This window comes from Marmota monax, unplaced genomic scaffold (genome assembly GCF_021218885.2).
Source record: "Marmota monax isolate L192 unplaced genomic scaffold, Marmota_monax_Labrador192_F-V1.1 WCK01_AAM20220418_F8-fsc00006, whole genome shotgun sequence".
Classification (NCBI taxonomy): domain Eukaryota; kingdom Metazoa; phylum Chordata; class Mammalia; order Rodentia; family Sciuridae; genus Marmota; species Marmota monax.
This window is the reverse complement of record NW_026693712.1, coordinates 20,342,690-20,360,753: the sequence shown is the minus strand read 5'-3', so window position 1 is coordinate 20,360,753 and position 18,064 is coordinate 20,342,690. Positions and strand designations below refer to the sequence as shown.

Sequence of the window (18,064 nt, the reverse complement as noted above, 5' to 3'; positions counted from 1 at the left end):
TCTTTCTTAAGAGCTTTCACATGTTGTGTCCTGGAGGGATGGATATGTAGTCATCAGATTTCAGATTCCAAAGACCTGGGCAATTTCTCCATCCTAAAAATACTGCTTTTGGAAAATTATCCCAGCAGCAAAGCTTCTCTTTTGTCCTAGGGGATGGGTATTTTCCCTAATACTTCAATTTGGAGTGTTTGCTGAAAGAAGCTGTGTAGTTCAAGTCTTTAGACTTTTCTGTTCTACCCTTTGTCTTCTCCCTGTGTTAACCATCTTCTAATGTGTGTGAGTGAAATGTAGTAGCTTAGAGATCAGGCAAGAGCCCCATAGCCTTTCTTTATCAGTGGTGGTGTTGACTAGCCAGGCAGTAAGAGTCAAGTTGCTTAGCCTATGTCCTAGTTTCCTGCTTCAAATTGGTGACACTCATCATTGAATACTGATGAAGTGCACAGGAGGACAGGATTGGCTTGACTACCTGGAGCCTTTGCAAAGGTGAAAATACACCTTAGAAAGTATGGGACTTATCGCATTCCCTGGAAACAAAGGAGGGGCTTTGGAGGTGGGTTAGGGCTGTGGCATGTGATTAAAAGTGGCTTAGTATTAATTTTTTCTTCCTTCAAAACTGTTGTTGAGCCAAAGTTTGAACATCTAAAATGATTCTGTCTCCCTTTTTTCTTTTCTTTTGAATTTTATACTTGGATTTGTTTGTTTTTGGCAATGCTGGGGACTGAACCCAGGGCCTTGCACATGCTAGGCAAATGCTTTCCCACTGAGCTACATCCCAGCCCTATAATTGGGTTTTTCTACTGTTTATTTAATGTGAGGCCAAGTGTGATATCATTTTTCATTCCTGAAACCTCACTTGTATAGAAAAGAATGTAAACTCCATGAGGGCGAGGGTTTTGTTTTATTCTGTTGTGTCTGCAACACTTTGGAAAGTTCTTGGCACATGAAAAGTGTCTGACATATTTGTTGAATGAATTTCCCCTTTGCCCTTCCCATCCCTGAGCTTAAGTACATTTCTGTCTCCAGTGCTATGAGAAACCAGCCTTAGAGATTGGGGCAGTAATTAAAGCTCCATATGGGAGAAAATCCCAGCAGTTAATTTTTTTTTAAAAGATTTATTTTTTTAGTTGAAGTTGAACACAGTACCTTTATTTTATTTATTTATTTTTATGTAGTGCTGAGGATCAAACCCAGGGTGTCACATATGCTAGGTGAGAGCTCGACCGCTGAGCCACAACCCCAGCCCCAGCAGTTAATTAAAAAAAAAAAAATTTTTTTTAGTTGTAGATGGACACAATACCTTTATTTATTTGTTTTTATGTGGTGCTGAGAATCGAACCCAGTGCCTCGCACATGCTAGGCAAGCGCTCCACCACTGAGCTACAACTGCAGTCCCCCCCCCTTTTTTTTTTTTTCCTTTTTGTCTTGTTTTTGTTTTAGTTAATTTTGATAGAAAAGCTGCAAGGCAAAAAGGTCCTGTATGCATTCACCCTTGTTTTCCTCCTATGAACTACAATTTATGGTATGTGCTTTAAGTGGCGTCTCAGCCCCCAAAAAACATTCTCAGGCCTGAGGTTGACTGTGGAGATGGAAGTTACAAGAACGGGGAAAGAATGTTTTCTTGGTGCTCTATAGGGATAGTTCTAGAATGAGTTTCCTAGATGATTTTTATTTAAGTGTATATTTCTTGTCCCCCACCCCAGCCTTTGCTACAAGAAAAGTAGGACAAGGTTATGGAGTGGATAAAATGGGATAGGCACAGAAGACTTCAAGAAAGAACCAGCTACTTCTCTGTCTATAGGGCAAATTCATGAAATAAGCCACTTTTAGAGCCATAGTCATATCTTATTACTAGACCCTTTTTCTGGTTTGTATATACTCGAGTCTCTTCATCTATGAGATCATGGAACATGCTAGTCTGACATTTACCAATATTAAATAATTGAGGTTCCCCAGTGCATTGTGAAAACCAATTGGTCAAAAATTTCCACATCTTCCCTTCTCTACAGCCTCCCTTTCTAATCAGAAGAAATCAATATCCTATACCATGTATTAGATGAATTCAGTTAGGAGTTAGGGCCCTCAGCCCCACTACTTCCACGGTAAGATGAAATGCTACTGAATCAGGGAAGAGAACCCCTTTACTGCTGGTCTCTTTCCAATTCCCAAAAACTTTAGTTGAGAAACACCTACACTTAATAACACTGGCAGACTGGGAAGGGACAGAAGGGCCATAAGCTCGAGACAAAATACCAAGATGTTGGAGGCACATTGGTTTTCAACCAATGCAAAGAATTATCACATCCAATGAATATAGTATATTGGCTAACTGGAAAAGAACCAATGAAGTACTGGTACTATAGAATGGGACATTATCGTGTCATTGACCAATGAGAAGGAAGATATTGTGTACTGTGGACCAATGAAGGGAACATTTCCTAAAAGATGACAGGGAGGGTAGCTTGTATTTTGAGGATAGGAAATCAATGGGGTATTAAGGACACTAACTTCTTAGCTGAAAACATTCACCTCCAGATACCTTGCCCTTCATCACCCCACCCCATTAAAAGTCTTTGGTATTTGAGGAGGGTAGCTAAAACCTTCTCAGACATGGTCAGGGGACCCCCTGATGGAAGACTGGGACCAGGGATGGTGCTAAGGGGTACTGACGGACCCGCCCACTACCCCCAGAGCAGAACCTGCAATTCCCCTCCCGGCCGCAGGGGGCACTGCAGGCCCCGGGGAGGTTGGGGCGGAGCGCTGCGAGGGGCCCGGAGCTGCCGCCCCGCTCCGGAGCGCGGGGGGCGCTGTGCGGGCCCCGGGTTGCGGCTCCGCTCCCGGCCACGGGGGGCGCTGCGCAGCGCCGGTGGTTGGTGGTGGCTGTTGGGGGGGGTGGGGGGGAGCGGCGGCCGCGGGTGGTGCGGAGGGAGGCCTTGCGGGCGGATCGGGCGCTCGGCTGCGAAGGTGGTGGGAGGCGGCGGGCGGGAGCGCAGGTCTGGCCGGCCCTGGCGATGGCGGACGCGGCGGCCTCCCCGGTGGGCAAGCGGCTGCTGCTTCTGTTCGCGGACACCGCGGCCTCAGCTTCAGCCTCGGCCCCCGCGGCGGCGGTGGCGAGCGGAGATCCGGGGCCTGCGCTGCGCACTCGGGCCTGGCGGGCCGGCACGGTGCGGGCCATGAGCGGGGCGGTGCCCCAGGACCTAGCGGTGAGTGGCGGTCGAGACGTGCACTCGAGGCCGGGGCTGCAGGGCCTGTGGGCGGCCTCCCCGGGGGCCTTTGTGAGGGGGCGGTGTGGTGGGGGTGACCCAGTTCCTCACCCCCGGATCTCCTTAGCGCCCCCCGCCGGCACTTCGGCACCCCGAGCTCTGGCCTGCATGGCTTCCGCGTCGGGGTGCGCGCCCCAGTTAACCCCCGGAGGGCGGCCTGGGTGCCAGGAGCTGCTGCTTTTAGCCGGCAGGCCCCGCCTCCTGAGCGACCCTTTGCTAGGCGTCCCCTCCCCGCACCCCCCCTCCCGCAACACGCCTTCCGAGCAGGCTTTCGAACCTTGGTGCCGGGGCCCCGCAGAGTTCGGCCGGTGCTGCCGCTTTCCCCTAGAAAACGCGGACCTGTAATCCCCAGGTTCTCCCCGGAGACCTGCGCCCTGTTCCCTTCCTCCCGGAGTCTCTAGTGGGGCGAGAATGTGGGCAGTTGTAGGAAGGCAGTTGGAGCTGCTTGGGGCTTTTTTATCTGGCAGTTACTTCCTCCTTGTCTGAGCCGTGCTGGGCCTGGCGCTCTTCAGAAAGACCAGCTCTCAGGACTGTTTAGAGCTCCCCTATCTTTGCGCTTCTGGGTGACAGGAGCTGCTGTTGTGGCTTTTTGATAAGTTTGAGATCTGACTTAGTCGAATGGGGCTGCAGGGTGGTGCTTTTTTGCTCCCAGCTTGTCTGTTCCCCCAACCTTGAGAGAGGTTTTGTTTTGAAACTTTGTCGGGGCTTGGCTGCTTTTGCACGCTTGCCTTCATGTATTTTGTGATTAAAGTTGTTCAGCAAAAAACTTTGCCAGCATTGGGGACCATAATGTGTTAGTTTTGTTAATGTGGCGGCAAAATACTGTCTTTGAGTTTTAGCCAACCTCTATAGTTCCTCATTCTGGTAGCGTAGCCCTAGCCTTCTCTGGTGAGATAAGGCTAAGAAAAATGGGGGCGGGGGACTTTTTGGAATGTAAAGGATCAACAAGCCGAATGTAAATGTTGATGAATTTCCTTCTGCAGACCTTTTCTTAGCTCTAAACGGGAACTCATTTTGTGAGAGTGGGAGTAATGTTTCTGATGTTTTTCTATTGATCAACAGTGTTAAACTGTCTTTTATTATGATACACAAGCTTTATGGGTAGTTTTGCTTAGGTTTTGATTCTGCTTCTTGAGTTCCCTTGCTTTGATTTTTCTCCATGCCCTATAAGAAAGGCTGGTAGGGCATTTATGAAGCTTTAGTGGGGCGAATTTGTAAAAAGATACCAGGAATATAAGGGAGAGAGGGGGATCCATGGTTAAGACAGGAATTTGGATATAAATTCTTCTGTGCTTTCTTTAGAAGGTGACTGGGATGGGGGAGAGGTATGCTTCTTAGATTCAGTAATTCACCCTGGTAAGCAAAACGTACTTGAGTTTCACCCTTATGTGCATTCTTTGACCAGAGGCATCCTCAGCTCTCTTTTCAGTTGGGATTTTATTTTCTAATTCTTCCAATGGTTGTTTCCTCCATCAGTTGAATTGCTAATGAGCTCTGCACCTGAAATGGCTGCCCATTCACTTTGTTGTTTGCTGGGCTCCCTAAGGGCAGAGGTGTTTGAAGCTCATTGAGATGCTGGACAACATCTAAGCTAAATACTGAATAATTTTACCACTGGGCACGTGGAACTGGGTTATCAATCCGTATTAAAAAAAGCAAAATGTTCTTACAAACTGTTGAATTCTTATATGAGGCCATGAATTTAGAAGCAAAGGCAAGTTTGAGTTTTGCAAATACATTTGTGCTTGTCTTGTACATATATCCAAGGGGCGTTAATGAGAAAACAGCCATAACAAAACTCAGAGCCTTTTTATTTTATTTTATTTTTACCAGCTTGCTACCCAAGAATTGCTGTTATGTTGAGGTCCTATTAATGACAGTGACTAGTAGAGGATCAGAACTAGCAGTTTTGTTTTCCTTTTTCATTGAAATTTCCTTTGGACCCTGGGCATGTGGACCTTTCCAATTTGCACCACACACTGTAGTAAACACAACTATCTTCCAATCACAAGTGTTCTTCCTGTACTCAAGGGTGGAGTTTGCAAGCAGCTGCCTCACGATTGGACAGATTTTCTTTCAGTTATGTTTAAGATGTTTTCAGGCATGCTTGGTTTTGAGTAATACAAGGCAGGGCGCCCCCTGTTAAGGATGAGTAATTGAGGGTTGGATTGAAATGATTAAAAAACATACTTTTCAATTTTAATTTCCATTAATATCTTCTTCTAAATACTTTTTGATTCTAAAGTCATTCAAAATACTGATATATTTAAAGAAACCTTTATTGGGAAACAATACCAAACCCATGGGCTACCTTAAATGTGATGTGAAAAAAGTTAATTCAGGATGCTGTTGGTTGGGAATTTTGTTGGTAATGATCTTATAGATGGCCCTCTTACCCATTAAATCTTTCCTGAGAAATAACTATTAAGATTTTTAGCCAAAAATAGAAAAACACCCCCCACCCAGTGGAATAACAGCTTTGTTATTAAAATTAGGCCTTTTATGTTTAAAAAGAGAAAAGTCCTGTTGCAGAAATAAGTTTCATGGATTTTTATGCATTTATCCCTGGTTCCTCTCTAAACCAGTTGTCCAGTTTGTGTTTCTAAGTCATTTATTGATTGAGGTAAGTCGTGTAGACCTTGGGATCTTCACAGTGTGTAGGTACAATAGCTAAAACAGACAACAATCCCCCTCCCCCCCCAAAAAAAAAAACCCACCAAAAACATGGATTTAAATTTTTTTTTTTTTTTAGTTGTAGTTGGACCCAATACCTTTATTTTATTTATTTATTTTTATGTGGTGCTGAGGATCGAACCTAGGGCCTCACTAGGTGAGTGCTCTACTGCTGAGCCACAACCCCATCCCCTGAATTTTCCTTTTTGTTGATATAAAAACAAAACTTGCTATTTGCAAAGTGTTAAAACGGTTATTCACATGAAAATTCATCAGTCTCCATCTCTATATGCCCTAGTTTGCTAAAAAGGGTAAGTTATCTTTACTAGTCTTTATTAATACTTATACAAAATATGAAAACGTGTATACAAAATATTGCTTTTTTTTTTTTTAAAGTAAATGATACCTTCCTGTACCATATCTGCAGGCTGCTTTTTGTTTTTCCTTTCATTTTATTTTATTTTTTAGTTGTTGATGAACCTTTATTTTAATAATTTACTTATTTATATGTGGTGCTGAGAATCAAACCCAGTACCTCACACATGCTAGGCAAGTGCTCTACCACTGAACCGCAACCCCAGCCCTTGTTTTTTTTTTAATATTTATTTTTTAGTTGTAGTTGTTAATACCTTTATTTTTTTATGTGGTGCTGAGGATTGAACCCAGGGCCTTGAATGCGCTAGGCGAGCGCTCTACTGCTGAGCCACAACCCCAGCACCCCCAGCCCTTGTTTGTCCTTCTTAATTTAACATTATACCATAGGCATTTATAGTGACATACTTTAACCATCACCCCCAAGTCCACCTACCGGCCCCCACCTCAGGAATCCAGGGTCTCTCAAGTGAGAGGAAAGTACTCTATATACTGAGCAATGCCAAAAACATTTTTGATAAGTCCTTTATATTCCATAGAAAGGATGTACCATAACTTACTCATTCTTCCTTTTGGCAAACATTCAAGTTGTTTAAAAGTTTTTGGGGGCACTAAAAACAATGCTACCATTAATATACTTGTACATATAGCTTTAAGTGATCTAGATTTCCTTTTGTATTTTGGACATCCACAATTGGGACAGTTAGGTTGAATATATGTGTTTTGATGTTGTTTTGCCTCTTTTGTTTTGTTTTCCTTTTGTAGTACTAGGTTTTGAACCCAGGTGCTCTATTCTACCACTGAACTATGTCCCCAGTTCTTTTTTTTTTTTTTTTTTAATTTTTTAAAATTTTGAGATGAGCTCTCACTAAGTTGCTAAGGCTAGAATTGAACTTGTGATCCTCCTGCCTCTGCCACCTGAAACACTGATATGACAGGTGTATACTATTGTACCTGGCCAAAAATGTCTTTTTCTTTTTTCTTTTCCTGTTGTGTGTGTCTGTGCACCTGCACATACATGCTCATGCACATTGTTAGGGATTAAACCAGGGCCTCCTGCATGTTAGGTAAGTACTCTACCATTGAGCTGTGCCTCCAGTCCTGTATTACAGGTTATTTTCCTACACATGATAACATTTCAGCCTCACCAACAGCAAGTGTATATACTGTTTCCTTCACCAGTATCATCAGTCTTTTTCATTTTTGCCAGTCTGATAAGTGAAAATAGTATCTAGCATTTTCATGACTACTGTTTTCTTTTCCTCTGAGTATTAACCTTTTATGTTTCTTTTTTTTTTTCTATTTTTAAGCTATTTATGTGTATCTTTTGCCCATTTGAGAAAAATGTAGATTGTCCTATCACTTTATCAGTTCTGTGCATGGATTAAATTACCTGTCTATAGAGTGTTATACTTATTTTGTCTCAGTTGTTTTTTGACTTTGTTTATCGGTTTCTTTTCATACAAAGTCTTTTTCTTAATTTGTTCTTTTTAGAGATACATGACAGTAGAGTGTATTTTGACATATTATACATACATGGAGTGTAACTTATTCTGAGGATCTCATTGTTCTGGTGCAAATATAGTTCTTATTCATCCGAACAATATGCTTGTAAAGGACTTCTCCATGTTAAATTTTTATATTCTTTGTGTGTGTGGTGCTGGGGATTGAATCCAGGGCCTCTTGCATGCTAAGCAGGTGCTCTACCACTGAGCTATATTCCTGGCCCTTTTTACATTTTATTATATTGAGACAGTGCTTCACAAAGTTGCCCGGATTGGCCTTGGCCTTAAAAATCCCTCTGCCTCAGTCTTCGAAGTAGCTGGGATTACAGGCATGCACCAAAATGCCCATTTTAGAACTCTTCTTCAAATTTCCTAATAATTTCATTTATTTTTATCTTTGGATCTTTGATCCATCTGGAATCTTGTTTTAGTTGGCATGTGAAAAGGGGGATAACTTTTTTTATTCCTACTAAGTAACCAATTGTGTCAGCACTAATTTTTATTAAATCTTTCTTGCTGTGTGGTAGAATTAAATGATGCTATAAGTGCAGCATTGATTTGTTTTGAATGTGTAACATAGACATCTAGAACTTGAAAGAGCAAGTGGAAGTATATCTGCCTTAATTTTTTATCCCTTAATCTTTCATCTCCATTTCAGAGGAAGAGGGACTCTAAAATATTCCTTTCTTTTGATTGGAGATAATGCAATAATTGTAGCAGTGTTCAGGCTAGTACTGTGTTATTTCAGTCTGGAAGTTTTCCAAGAGGAATGAAAGTGTATCTGCCTTATTTTTTTACATCAACCTTTCACTTTGTCTCAGGATGTAGAATAGGTAGACTCCAAAATACCTGTCTACCTTGTTTCTAAGTAATGTAATTATAGTCATATACCATATTTCTAGTGTAGAATCCATTCTTTATTTTCTACCTATGTTCAAGCCTAGAATTTCAGACCTAATCAAAATGGAGTTTGTGGCTTTTAAAATGGTTATCTTTAAGTGTCCTTTTTTTACCATTTCAAACGTTAAATAAAAATATGAGTGCTATACAAGGCCTGGGGTTTGATTCCCCAGCCCCCCCCACCCCCCCAATATACACATACACACAAAAACATATTTGATATCATGACATCTTATGCTGTTTTTTATGGCTTATAGAACTTTAAATAAAAATGATTGTACTTATTTGATGATAAGAATGTATACTATTCAATTGTCACCTCCTCTAAGCACAAGTATCTTAACTCTAATTTTTTTTCTTAATTATTTTTGAGAGAGATTCTCACTGTGTTGCCCAAGCTGGCCTCTGAACTACTAGGCTCAAGGGATCCCCCTGATTCAGTCTTTCGAGTAGCTGGGAGTATAGGGTGTGCTACCACGCCTGACAAAGTTCATTTTAAAAAATATATGTTTTTTTTGTTGTTGTTGTTTGTACTGGAGACTGAACCCAGGGGAGTTTACTAATGATCAACATCCCCAGCTTTTTTTTTTTTTTTAACTTTTGAGATAGGGTCTCACTAAGTTACTGAGGTTGGCCTCAAACTTGGAAGTCCTCCTGCCTAAGCCTCCTAAGTTGCTAGCATTACAAACATGTGTTCCCAGGTTTGGCTTTTATGTGTGGTTTTTAATAACTCATGTCTTTTTAATTTTTATTTTTTGGGGTGCTGCGGATTGAGCCCAGGGCTTTGTACCAACCACACACTCTACCACTGAAGTAGAACCCCAGCCCCTAAAAGCTCTATCTTAATTTATCTCTGCATTCTTCTTCAGGGCTATACAATATGTACACCAATGATCATACTATACATTGGTCATTTTGTCTTACATTCTCTCTTTTTACTACACGGTCAGATTTTTCCTCTTAATTATCCATTTGTTTGTAAGAACTTGCTTCACTAACTTCCCACCTGCCTAGGGCTCATTCCCTAGTATACTACTTTTACTTGCTTGCTTCTCATTCCAACCTTTTCTGGTTGATTTTGTTTTTCCTCTATAAACAAATGGTAGGTAAGAAACATGACATTTTCTGTTGTTGGTGATTTTCTTAACAACAGCTGGGGTGGGTTCCTATAGTCTTAGCTTCCTCAAGGCCTAGGGGACATAACACCTGTTGTTGCTTCTCAGTTTTCCATTGCCTTTGACAGATTGTTTTTTTATTTTTTTGTTTTTTGTTTTGTTTTAATTGTAGATGGACCTTTATTTTTATTGGTGCTGAGACATGAACCCAGTGCCTCACACATACAAGGCAAGAGCTCTACCGCTGAGCCACAATCCCAGCCCCTGGATTGGTGATTTTAAAACCCTCCCAAATCTGCCATCCACCCGTACTGCCAAAATATAAAAAATGTGCCTGGTTGGTTGGTCGGTTATTTATTTATTTATTTATTTGTTTGTTTATTGGTACTGGGGATTGAACCCAGTACCAATAAATAAATAAATAAATAATCACTGAGCTACATTGCCAGCCCTTTTTTTAAATTTTGAGACAGGATCTCACTAAGTTTCTGAGACTAGCCTGGAATTTACCATCCTCCTGCCTCAATCATCCAGGATGCTAGGATTATAAGTGTGCAGCACCATGCCCAGCTCTTCCTAAGTTTTTAGCAGTGACTTTCTACTGCTGGTTGTTTAGGTGTGACTTCTCTCAATTTTGCAAGAGCAGAAACTCCTTTGTGTGTGTGTGTGTATGTGTGTGTGTGTGTGTCTGTGTGGAAGTAATAAGGCTCTAGGGGACAGACTCACTAACCAAACCCTCTGGAGACTAAATCAAAAATCCATATGCAGAGTTATTAATTTTCAGTGGGAGATATATCTATACAGAGACCTGCATGAGAGCTCACACCTGTTCTACTCAAGAGACAAATTATAGATAAGAAGTATCCTTGGTGTGCAGAGAGTCAGGGGAGGGAAAATTGGGTGTGGCAAAAAGGATATTTACAGCAGCAGCCCTATTTGGTGATTCTCCACTTTCCTGGTATTTAGGGGCTTCCATTGCTTTACCATTTGCTTTTAATGTTGTCATCCACTGAAATCCCATGAAGAGGAAGAAACCCTGCCCATCCTTCCAGTCTGTCCATTTTAGGAGCTGCTGCCTCTATAAAGTCTTTCTGAGTCCTCACCATATTGCTTTTATTCTTTGCTCCTTTAGCACACTTTTGGACTATTATTTTAGTTTTTATTGTTGTAGCTGTATAGCAAGAGAAATAGGTTGCTTATCTCTTATATAGATTGAAAGTTCCTGGAAGACAGAGAACACCTGAATTTTTCTAGTACTATTTTATAAGGCCTTCTCTGACCACCCTATCTAAAAAAATAAAATATTTAGAAGCCTATATTAAGTTTACATTCACTTCTGATTTTTATGGAATTCTACACCATGGCCCTGAAAATAAGGTATTTAGTCCTTTTTTTTTCTTTTACATATTTTTATTAATATATAGACTTAGCAACTAATTTTGTCTTGGTGTTATTGGATCATGTTTGGGACTCCAACCCAAGCTACATTGTCTCTTGTTTTTTGTGATTTACATCTGGATTGTTTTCTTAGATTGGAAGCATTTGATATTCTATATTTCTGATTCTAAAGTAATACCTGCCTATTATACAAAATGTATAAGTCTTTTCTTTTTTAACTTTATTTCTTTATGTGGTGCTGAGGATTGAACCAACCCAGTACCTTATACATGCTAGGCAAACATTCTACCACTAAACCACAACCCCAGACTCACAAAGGGTAGAAATCATTTTAACAATATTATGAAGAAAGGGGGGGAAAAAAAAAAACTAGACCCTGTAGTCTCACAACCTATTAGGAACTACTGTTTATATTTTGATATATGATCTAATCTTATTTCTGAAGTCCTTGGTGAAGGCTCCATCCCAGGTGATTCCAACAGACCATGCTTTGCAACCCTTCCCAGTGTGACTGGTAATCAAAAAAACAGCAGTGATGAAAGGCAAGAAAAGAGTTTTTAAGCTGTGTGGCTACACCTGAGGTTTTATAGAAAAATGGAAGAAAGTCAAGTTTGGGGGGCTTGAATGCCTGAGGCATTTATATTGATGGTATAATTGGTTGTTCTTGGTTATTCTTGGTCTGATTGATCTTTCTCATCAATGCTTGATGGGGTGATTTGATTTGCATCCTGGGATGATTCCTCCTCTGGGGTGCAGTCTCATTTTAGGGTGATCTGTTCCTGGGAGGCTTGCTGTAGCTTGGGGATGGTTTCTACTCCTCGTCTTATAGGTGCTTATCAACAAGACTATAATTCCTGGAATCCAAGGTGTAACTGTAGAAGAAAGGGCCTCAGAAGGAAAAAAGTATAAAAGGCAAATGGAGTTAGAAAAGGACAAAATGGAGTTGGTTAGGTCAGTGACTAGGTTCTCCTTCAATCTTTTTTTTTTTTTTTTTTTAATTTTAGAAAAAGTATAGTTGAATTCATACTGCATTTCTTTTTTAAAGAGAGAGATTTTTAAAAATATTTTTATTTTTCGGTGGACACACATCTTTATTTTACTTATTTTTTTATGTGGTGCTGAGGATTGAACCCAGCGCCCCGCGCATGCCAGGCGAGCACCCTACTGCTTGAGCCACATCCCCAGCCCCTCATACTGCATTTTTTAATTTAGAGATTTGCTTTTCATTTAATGTGGCAATTATTTTTATTATCAAAAACTTAGTTTATGGTGATTTTAACTTTCTTGGTGTTTTTCTCAATTTTTCACAAATATTATATTGCTTTCATTACTGAAAGTAAAACAATAAATGCTCTGTAAGAATATCTTATGGCTTCAGGCATGATGGTGCACACCTGTAATTCCAGCAACTTGGGAGGCTAAAGCAGGAGGATCACAAATTGGAGGCCAGTCTCAGTAAATTGGTGAAATCCTGTTTAAAAAAAAAAAAAAAAAAACATAAAAAAGAGGCTAGTGATGTAATTCAGTGGTAAAACGCCCCTGGGTTTAATCCCCAGTACCGAAAAATATATCTTATGGCTGGGCATAGTGGACACAGGATTCTAAGGCGGGATAATGCTAGTCCCCAGAAATTCAAGGCCAGCCCATTGCAACGTACAACATTCGAAAAAGCAAAAAACAAAGATCTTATGAATGTATTTTTTGGCTCAGTGATTTAACTTTTTTTTTTTTTTTTTTTTAAGAATTTTAATATTTATTTTTTAGTTTTCGGCAGACACAACATCTTTGTTTGTATGTAGTGCTGAGGATCGAACCCGGGCCGCACGATGCCAGGCGAGCGCGCTACAGCTTGAGCCACATCCCAGCCCTGATTTAACTTTCTCTTTCATTAAATATTGAAGTTATTTCAGATTTTAGGCTTTATTAATAAGGTGATGATGAATGTTTTTATGAGTAACGTCTTTTTATGAATTATTTCATAGAATTATTTTTTAAGTTATACCAGTTTATATCCTTACTAATACTGTCAATTTGTTTAAGGAATGAGTCATTTTATCAGGGGCCTATGTTCTGCTAGGCATTTAACAGCTTTATTTATGTAATCCCTATAGACATCTTTTGAGGTCCTTATTGTCTCTATTTATAGGCAAAGGAGGTGAGGCTCAAAGAGTCTAATGTAGCCAGGTCATGGTGGCACATAGCTGTAATCCCAGCTGCTCAGGAGGCTGAGGCAGGAGGATCACAAGTTCACAGCCAGCCTCAGCAATTTAGTGAGGCCCTAGCCCTAACTTGGCAAGATCCTGTTTCAAAATAAAAAGGACTGGGGATGTGGCTCAGTGCTTAAGCACCCCTGGATTCAATCCCCAGTACCATAAAAAAAAAAAAAAGCTAATGTAACTTACTTTAGGCTTAGGCTACACAGGTAATGGAGGAGTTGAGATGTAAATCCAGATCTTTATGATTCCACAGCCTCTAAATCACTATACATGTTTGAATTTTTATTCAGATTATCACTGTACTATACTTAGCTACTTTACTTTTAATTTCTTTAGGCTGTTAGAAAATAGGCAGGGGCAAAGAAGAGGGGTAATTGGGATAGTTTGGTAGAAAGTGCTCTTTACCAAAGGCACTCTAAAGATAATATTATTGAAAATAATAATATTCTAGACATGTATCATTCCCCATTTTTGTTGTCAAGATATCCCACAGATTTTGAAAATCATTTGTAACAGTTCATGCTTTTTTTTAGCTTTTTTTTTTTTTTTTAAGAAAATCGGAGAAGTTAGAAACCTCAAAAGTTCATCTCCATTGCCTTATCCTCTGACAATCATTGCTAATACTGTTGTTTTTATCTCTTAATTTCTCAAATATACTTTTCATTCCTATAGTTTTATTTAGTCTCTTTCTTTCTTTCTTTGGTACCAGGGATTGACTCAGGGACACTTAACAGCTGAGCCACATCCCAGCCTTTTTTTTTTTTTTTTGAGACAGGGTCTCTATAAGCCTGCTAAATTGCTGAGGCTGGCTTTAAACTTGAGATCTCTTGCCTTAGCATCTGAGCTGCTGTGATTACAGGCCTGCATCACCATGCCTCACTAATTTCATCCTTTAAAAAAAAGTTAATTGTATAACTAATATATAATACACAGGTTAAAGAGGAAAAGAAATAAGGCCTGAAATACTGTTAACCATCCCATTCCAATCCTCCTCTTCCCTATAATTTCCTCAACCCGGATAGTCTGCAACTTGCTTTTTTCTCCAAGTATCTTGAAAATCTTTTTATGTTAGTTTGTTAGACAAATCAATCAATTGATATATCTCTCCCTTTCCCTTCCCCCCCTTCCCTCCCCCGCCCCCCCCTCTTTTCAGCACTGGGGGTTGAACCCAGGGCCTCACACATGTTAGGCAAGTGCTTTATTACTCTGGCTCAATAGATGTAATTTTTGAAAACTCTGTGTTATTTATTCCATAGTATTGGTTGTATCTTTTTATTCATTCGTTTAATTATGAATTGCTTTGTAATTTCATTTTGATTTCCTATTTAAACTGAGGGTTAAGAAGTTTATTCCCCAGGTGGCATTATCTTCATAAAATATTTTTTCCACATAATTTTAAAACCATCAGTGAAACCATCAGTGGCTCTTTCAAGCTCTATAATGGGCATCATATACTCAGAGACATCCAGTGACTTACAAAGAATTGAGTGACAGACCAAAGGGTGTAGTGGGACTGACAGTTGGTAGAGAGTGTAGAAATTGCCTAAAGATGTTAAAATGCACTTTAAAAACAAAGCAGAAAAACACTGATGACCAAATAAGAAACTTTTACCAACAAGTTTCTCCTCCCCCGCCCCCCTTCCCCCCTTCCCCCACCATACTGTGGATTGAACCTGGGATGATCGACCACTGAGCTACATCCCCAGCCCTTGTTATTTTGTATTTCAAGATAGGGTCTTACTGAGTTGCCCAGACTGGCCTCGAATTTGTGATCCTCCTGCCTCAGCTTTCTGAGAGGGCCAACAAATTTAAGTTTGTTATCCATTAATGTACTACAGAGCCCTTTTACAGCTTACTTACTAGCCACCTTCCCTTTCTCCCAGAACACACTATCTTTTATGTTTCTCTGCCTTTGTCTGTGCTGGAAAATTATTCCCTCCTTCTCTGCTAGAAGAATACAGCTTGTCCTTTAAGACTTGCTATCATACTCCTACATCTTCTGTGAAACTGTTTGAGTTGCCCAAGACAGATGTCAGTCTAGCCTAATGGCAGTTTAGATCTTTATTACTGCTTTTTATTACATAGCTTTGTAAGAATTTCTGTACCTCTCTTAACTCATTTGGGGTGAGTCCTTCTTGGCATATGCTACCTTATTTGCCTTGATATTCTTAGGCTTGGCAAGTGCACACATGTAAGGGGCATTCTGTTTTTATTGATTGAGTGAATAAATGAATAATCTTACTAACGGTAGTAAGAATGACCTTGTGGAAAGCCAGAATCCAAACTCATGGCTACATGACAAACATGAAGTCCTATATTGCTCAGATTACTAATTCCAGATTTTATCAAAAATAAAGGTAATTTATTTGATTAAAAAAAAAAAAAGGCTGGGATGGGGCTCAGTTGTAGAGAGTACTTGCCTAGCATGCTTGAGGCTTTGGGTTCCATCCCAAGCATAGGGGGATAGGAGTATAGGCACAGCTTTATTTCAGTGTTGATAAAATTAATATAAATCACATACAGACCTTAAAGGGAAATTTGAAAGCACGAGTTTTAATACTAACTCACCTTAACTCATGAAATACTTCATCTCTAATCCTTGGGTTCTATCGTATGTATAGTACTATTTGCTACTTTTATTCAGACTTGTAAAAATCATCTCAAACTGTGTTTGTCGTATTCTATTATCCATCTCCCTGGTCATCTCTGGCTGAACATTATTTTATATCCTTTCTACTTGTCCTGTATCCTAACCTTCTACCATTTTGAGAGTCAAACTGTGTTCTATTTGCTTTAATTTAAAATGTTTCTTTACCTTCTGTTTTCCAACTCCTTTTATTTCTCTGAGAAGAAAAGTATAATACTAGAGAGCCAGAAATCAGTCTTACTTACATGTTTACAAGTATCCATGGTCCACATTGTTCACAAAACAGATTCTTATCATTATCCTAGAGCAATTGCTTGATCCCATAATGTATAGTACATGGTTATTGTCAGTTTTTAATAAACCCTTATTCCACATCCTTTGTCCAGGCAGTTTGAGATAATTGCCTTCAAATTAAGTGAAACATTTCCTGATGTTTTCATCTGTCATGATAGAATTCTGTGTTTAAGTTCTATGTGGGTTTTTTTTGTTTGTTTGTTTGTTTTTGTTTTTGAGAAGGGTCTTGCTGAGTTGCTGAGGCTGACTTTGAACTTGCTAGCCTCCTACCTAAGCTGCCTGAGTTGCTGGCATTATAGATGTGCACCACCATACCTGGCTGGAATTTTATGACTCCTATATTGATTAAAAAAAAAATGGTACTAGGAATTGAACCCAGGAGTTCTTAACCACTGAGCCCTTGGATTATAGTTATGTGCCGCTGTTCCCAGTTTATTTTTTGAGACAGGGTGTCTCCAAGGTCCCAAGGCTGGACTTTTATTTGCATTCCTCCTGCCTCTTCCATCTTCGGAGGGGCTGGGATTATAGGTACCTGCCACCTTACGTGGATTCTATGTTGAGTTTTAAAGTGGTTGATAGATTAGAACTCCAGAATGACACCTACCTGTCAGTTACTATAGAGCCTCAACCTCTGGTTTTCTGAGTGATGCCTGAAAAATATCGTCCCTCAAGGTTAGATCCAGCCTAGGCACTGAATAGTCTATGCTCCTTTGCGTGGCTTTTCAAGTTCTTTTCTTTTTATGTTAGTTTGTTAGTTTGTTAGTTTCCAGCAGTTGCTACCTCCTGCCATCAGTTTGTCTTCATCTAGTCTCTGGTTCAAAAATCCAAGTCATTTTTATTTTTTTTTAATTTCATTTAATTTTAAAATTAATTAATTAATTATTTTTTTGCACTGGGGGTTAAACCCAGGGGCACTTTACCACTAATCTACATCCTTAGACCTCTTATTTTTTGAGACAGGGTCTCACTAAATTGCTTAGGGCCTTGCTGAATTTCTGAGGCTGGTCTAGAACTTCTGATCCTCCTGTCTCAGCCTCCCCAGCCACTGGGATTACAGGTGTGTGCCACCACGTCATTTTTAAATTCTCCCTTCTATGTAGGCCAGCCACCAAGCTTTGTAATAAGGCTCATGGATTCTTACAAACCTGAGTCACTTCCATCTTTGTCTATCCCCACTCTAGATCACATAAGAACACCTGCTCTGCCCTGCCCCACCCAGCCCACAAATGCTTAACCTTTTAATTGCAGTTGTGTTGGCTTCCACACTCACAATTTTTTTAAAAAAATATTTTTTATTTGTGCATTATAGTTATAAATAATATTGGGGTTTATTTTGACATGATTAATACAAGTATGGAATATAATTTGCTCCATTCAGTCCCCAGTACCTCCTTTACTCTTCCTTCCTCACTCCCCTTGTTCCCTTTCCTCTATACTACTTGTCTTTCTTCTATTTATTTATAGTTTTTTTTAATTAGTGCATTATAGATATAAAGCTGAAATTTATTGTGATATATTCATATGTGTACATAGCATAGTTTTATTACACTGAATTGTTTTTGTTTTTAAAGAGATGGGATCTTGCTATGTTGCCAAGCTCTTGGGCTCAAACAATTTTTCTGCTTCAGACTCTTTCATATCTGGGGCCACAGGCTTGTGTCATTGTATCTAACTGTAGTCCCAG

At 39.9% G+C, this 18,064-nt stretch overlaps 1 protein-coding gene across 2 annotated transcripts in view; it reads left to right on the top strand.

Annotated features, from left to right (window-relative positions):
• Window positions 1-2,982: 2,982 nt before the first annotated feature.
• Kdm3b (lysine demethylase 3B) overlaps window positions 2,983-18,064 on the top strand; it is a 77,574-nt gene continuing 62,492 nt past the window's right edge. For both annotated transcript variants that reach the window (XM_046459980.2, XM_046459979.2), the window contains exon 1: window positions 2,983-3,200. In XM_046459980.2, coding sequence (XP_046315936.1) covers window positions 3,009-3,200 — 192 coding nt within the window. In that variant the 5' untranslated portion in view covers window positions 2,983-3,008. The remainder of the gene's footprint in view (window positions 3,201-18,064) is intronic.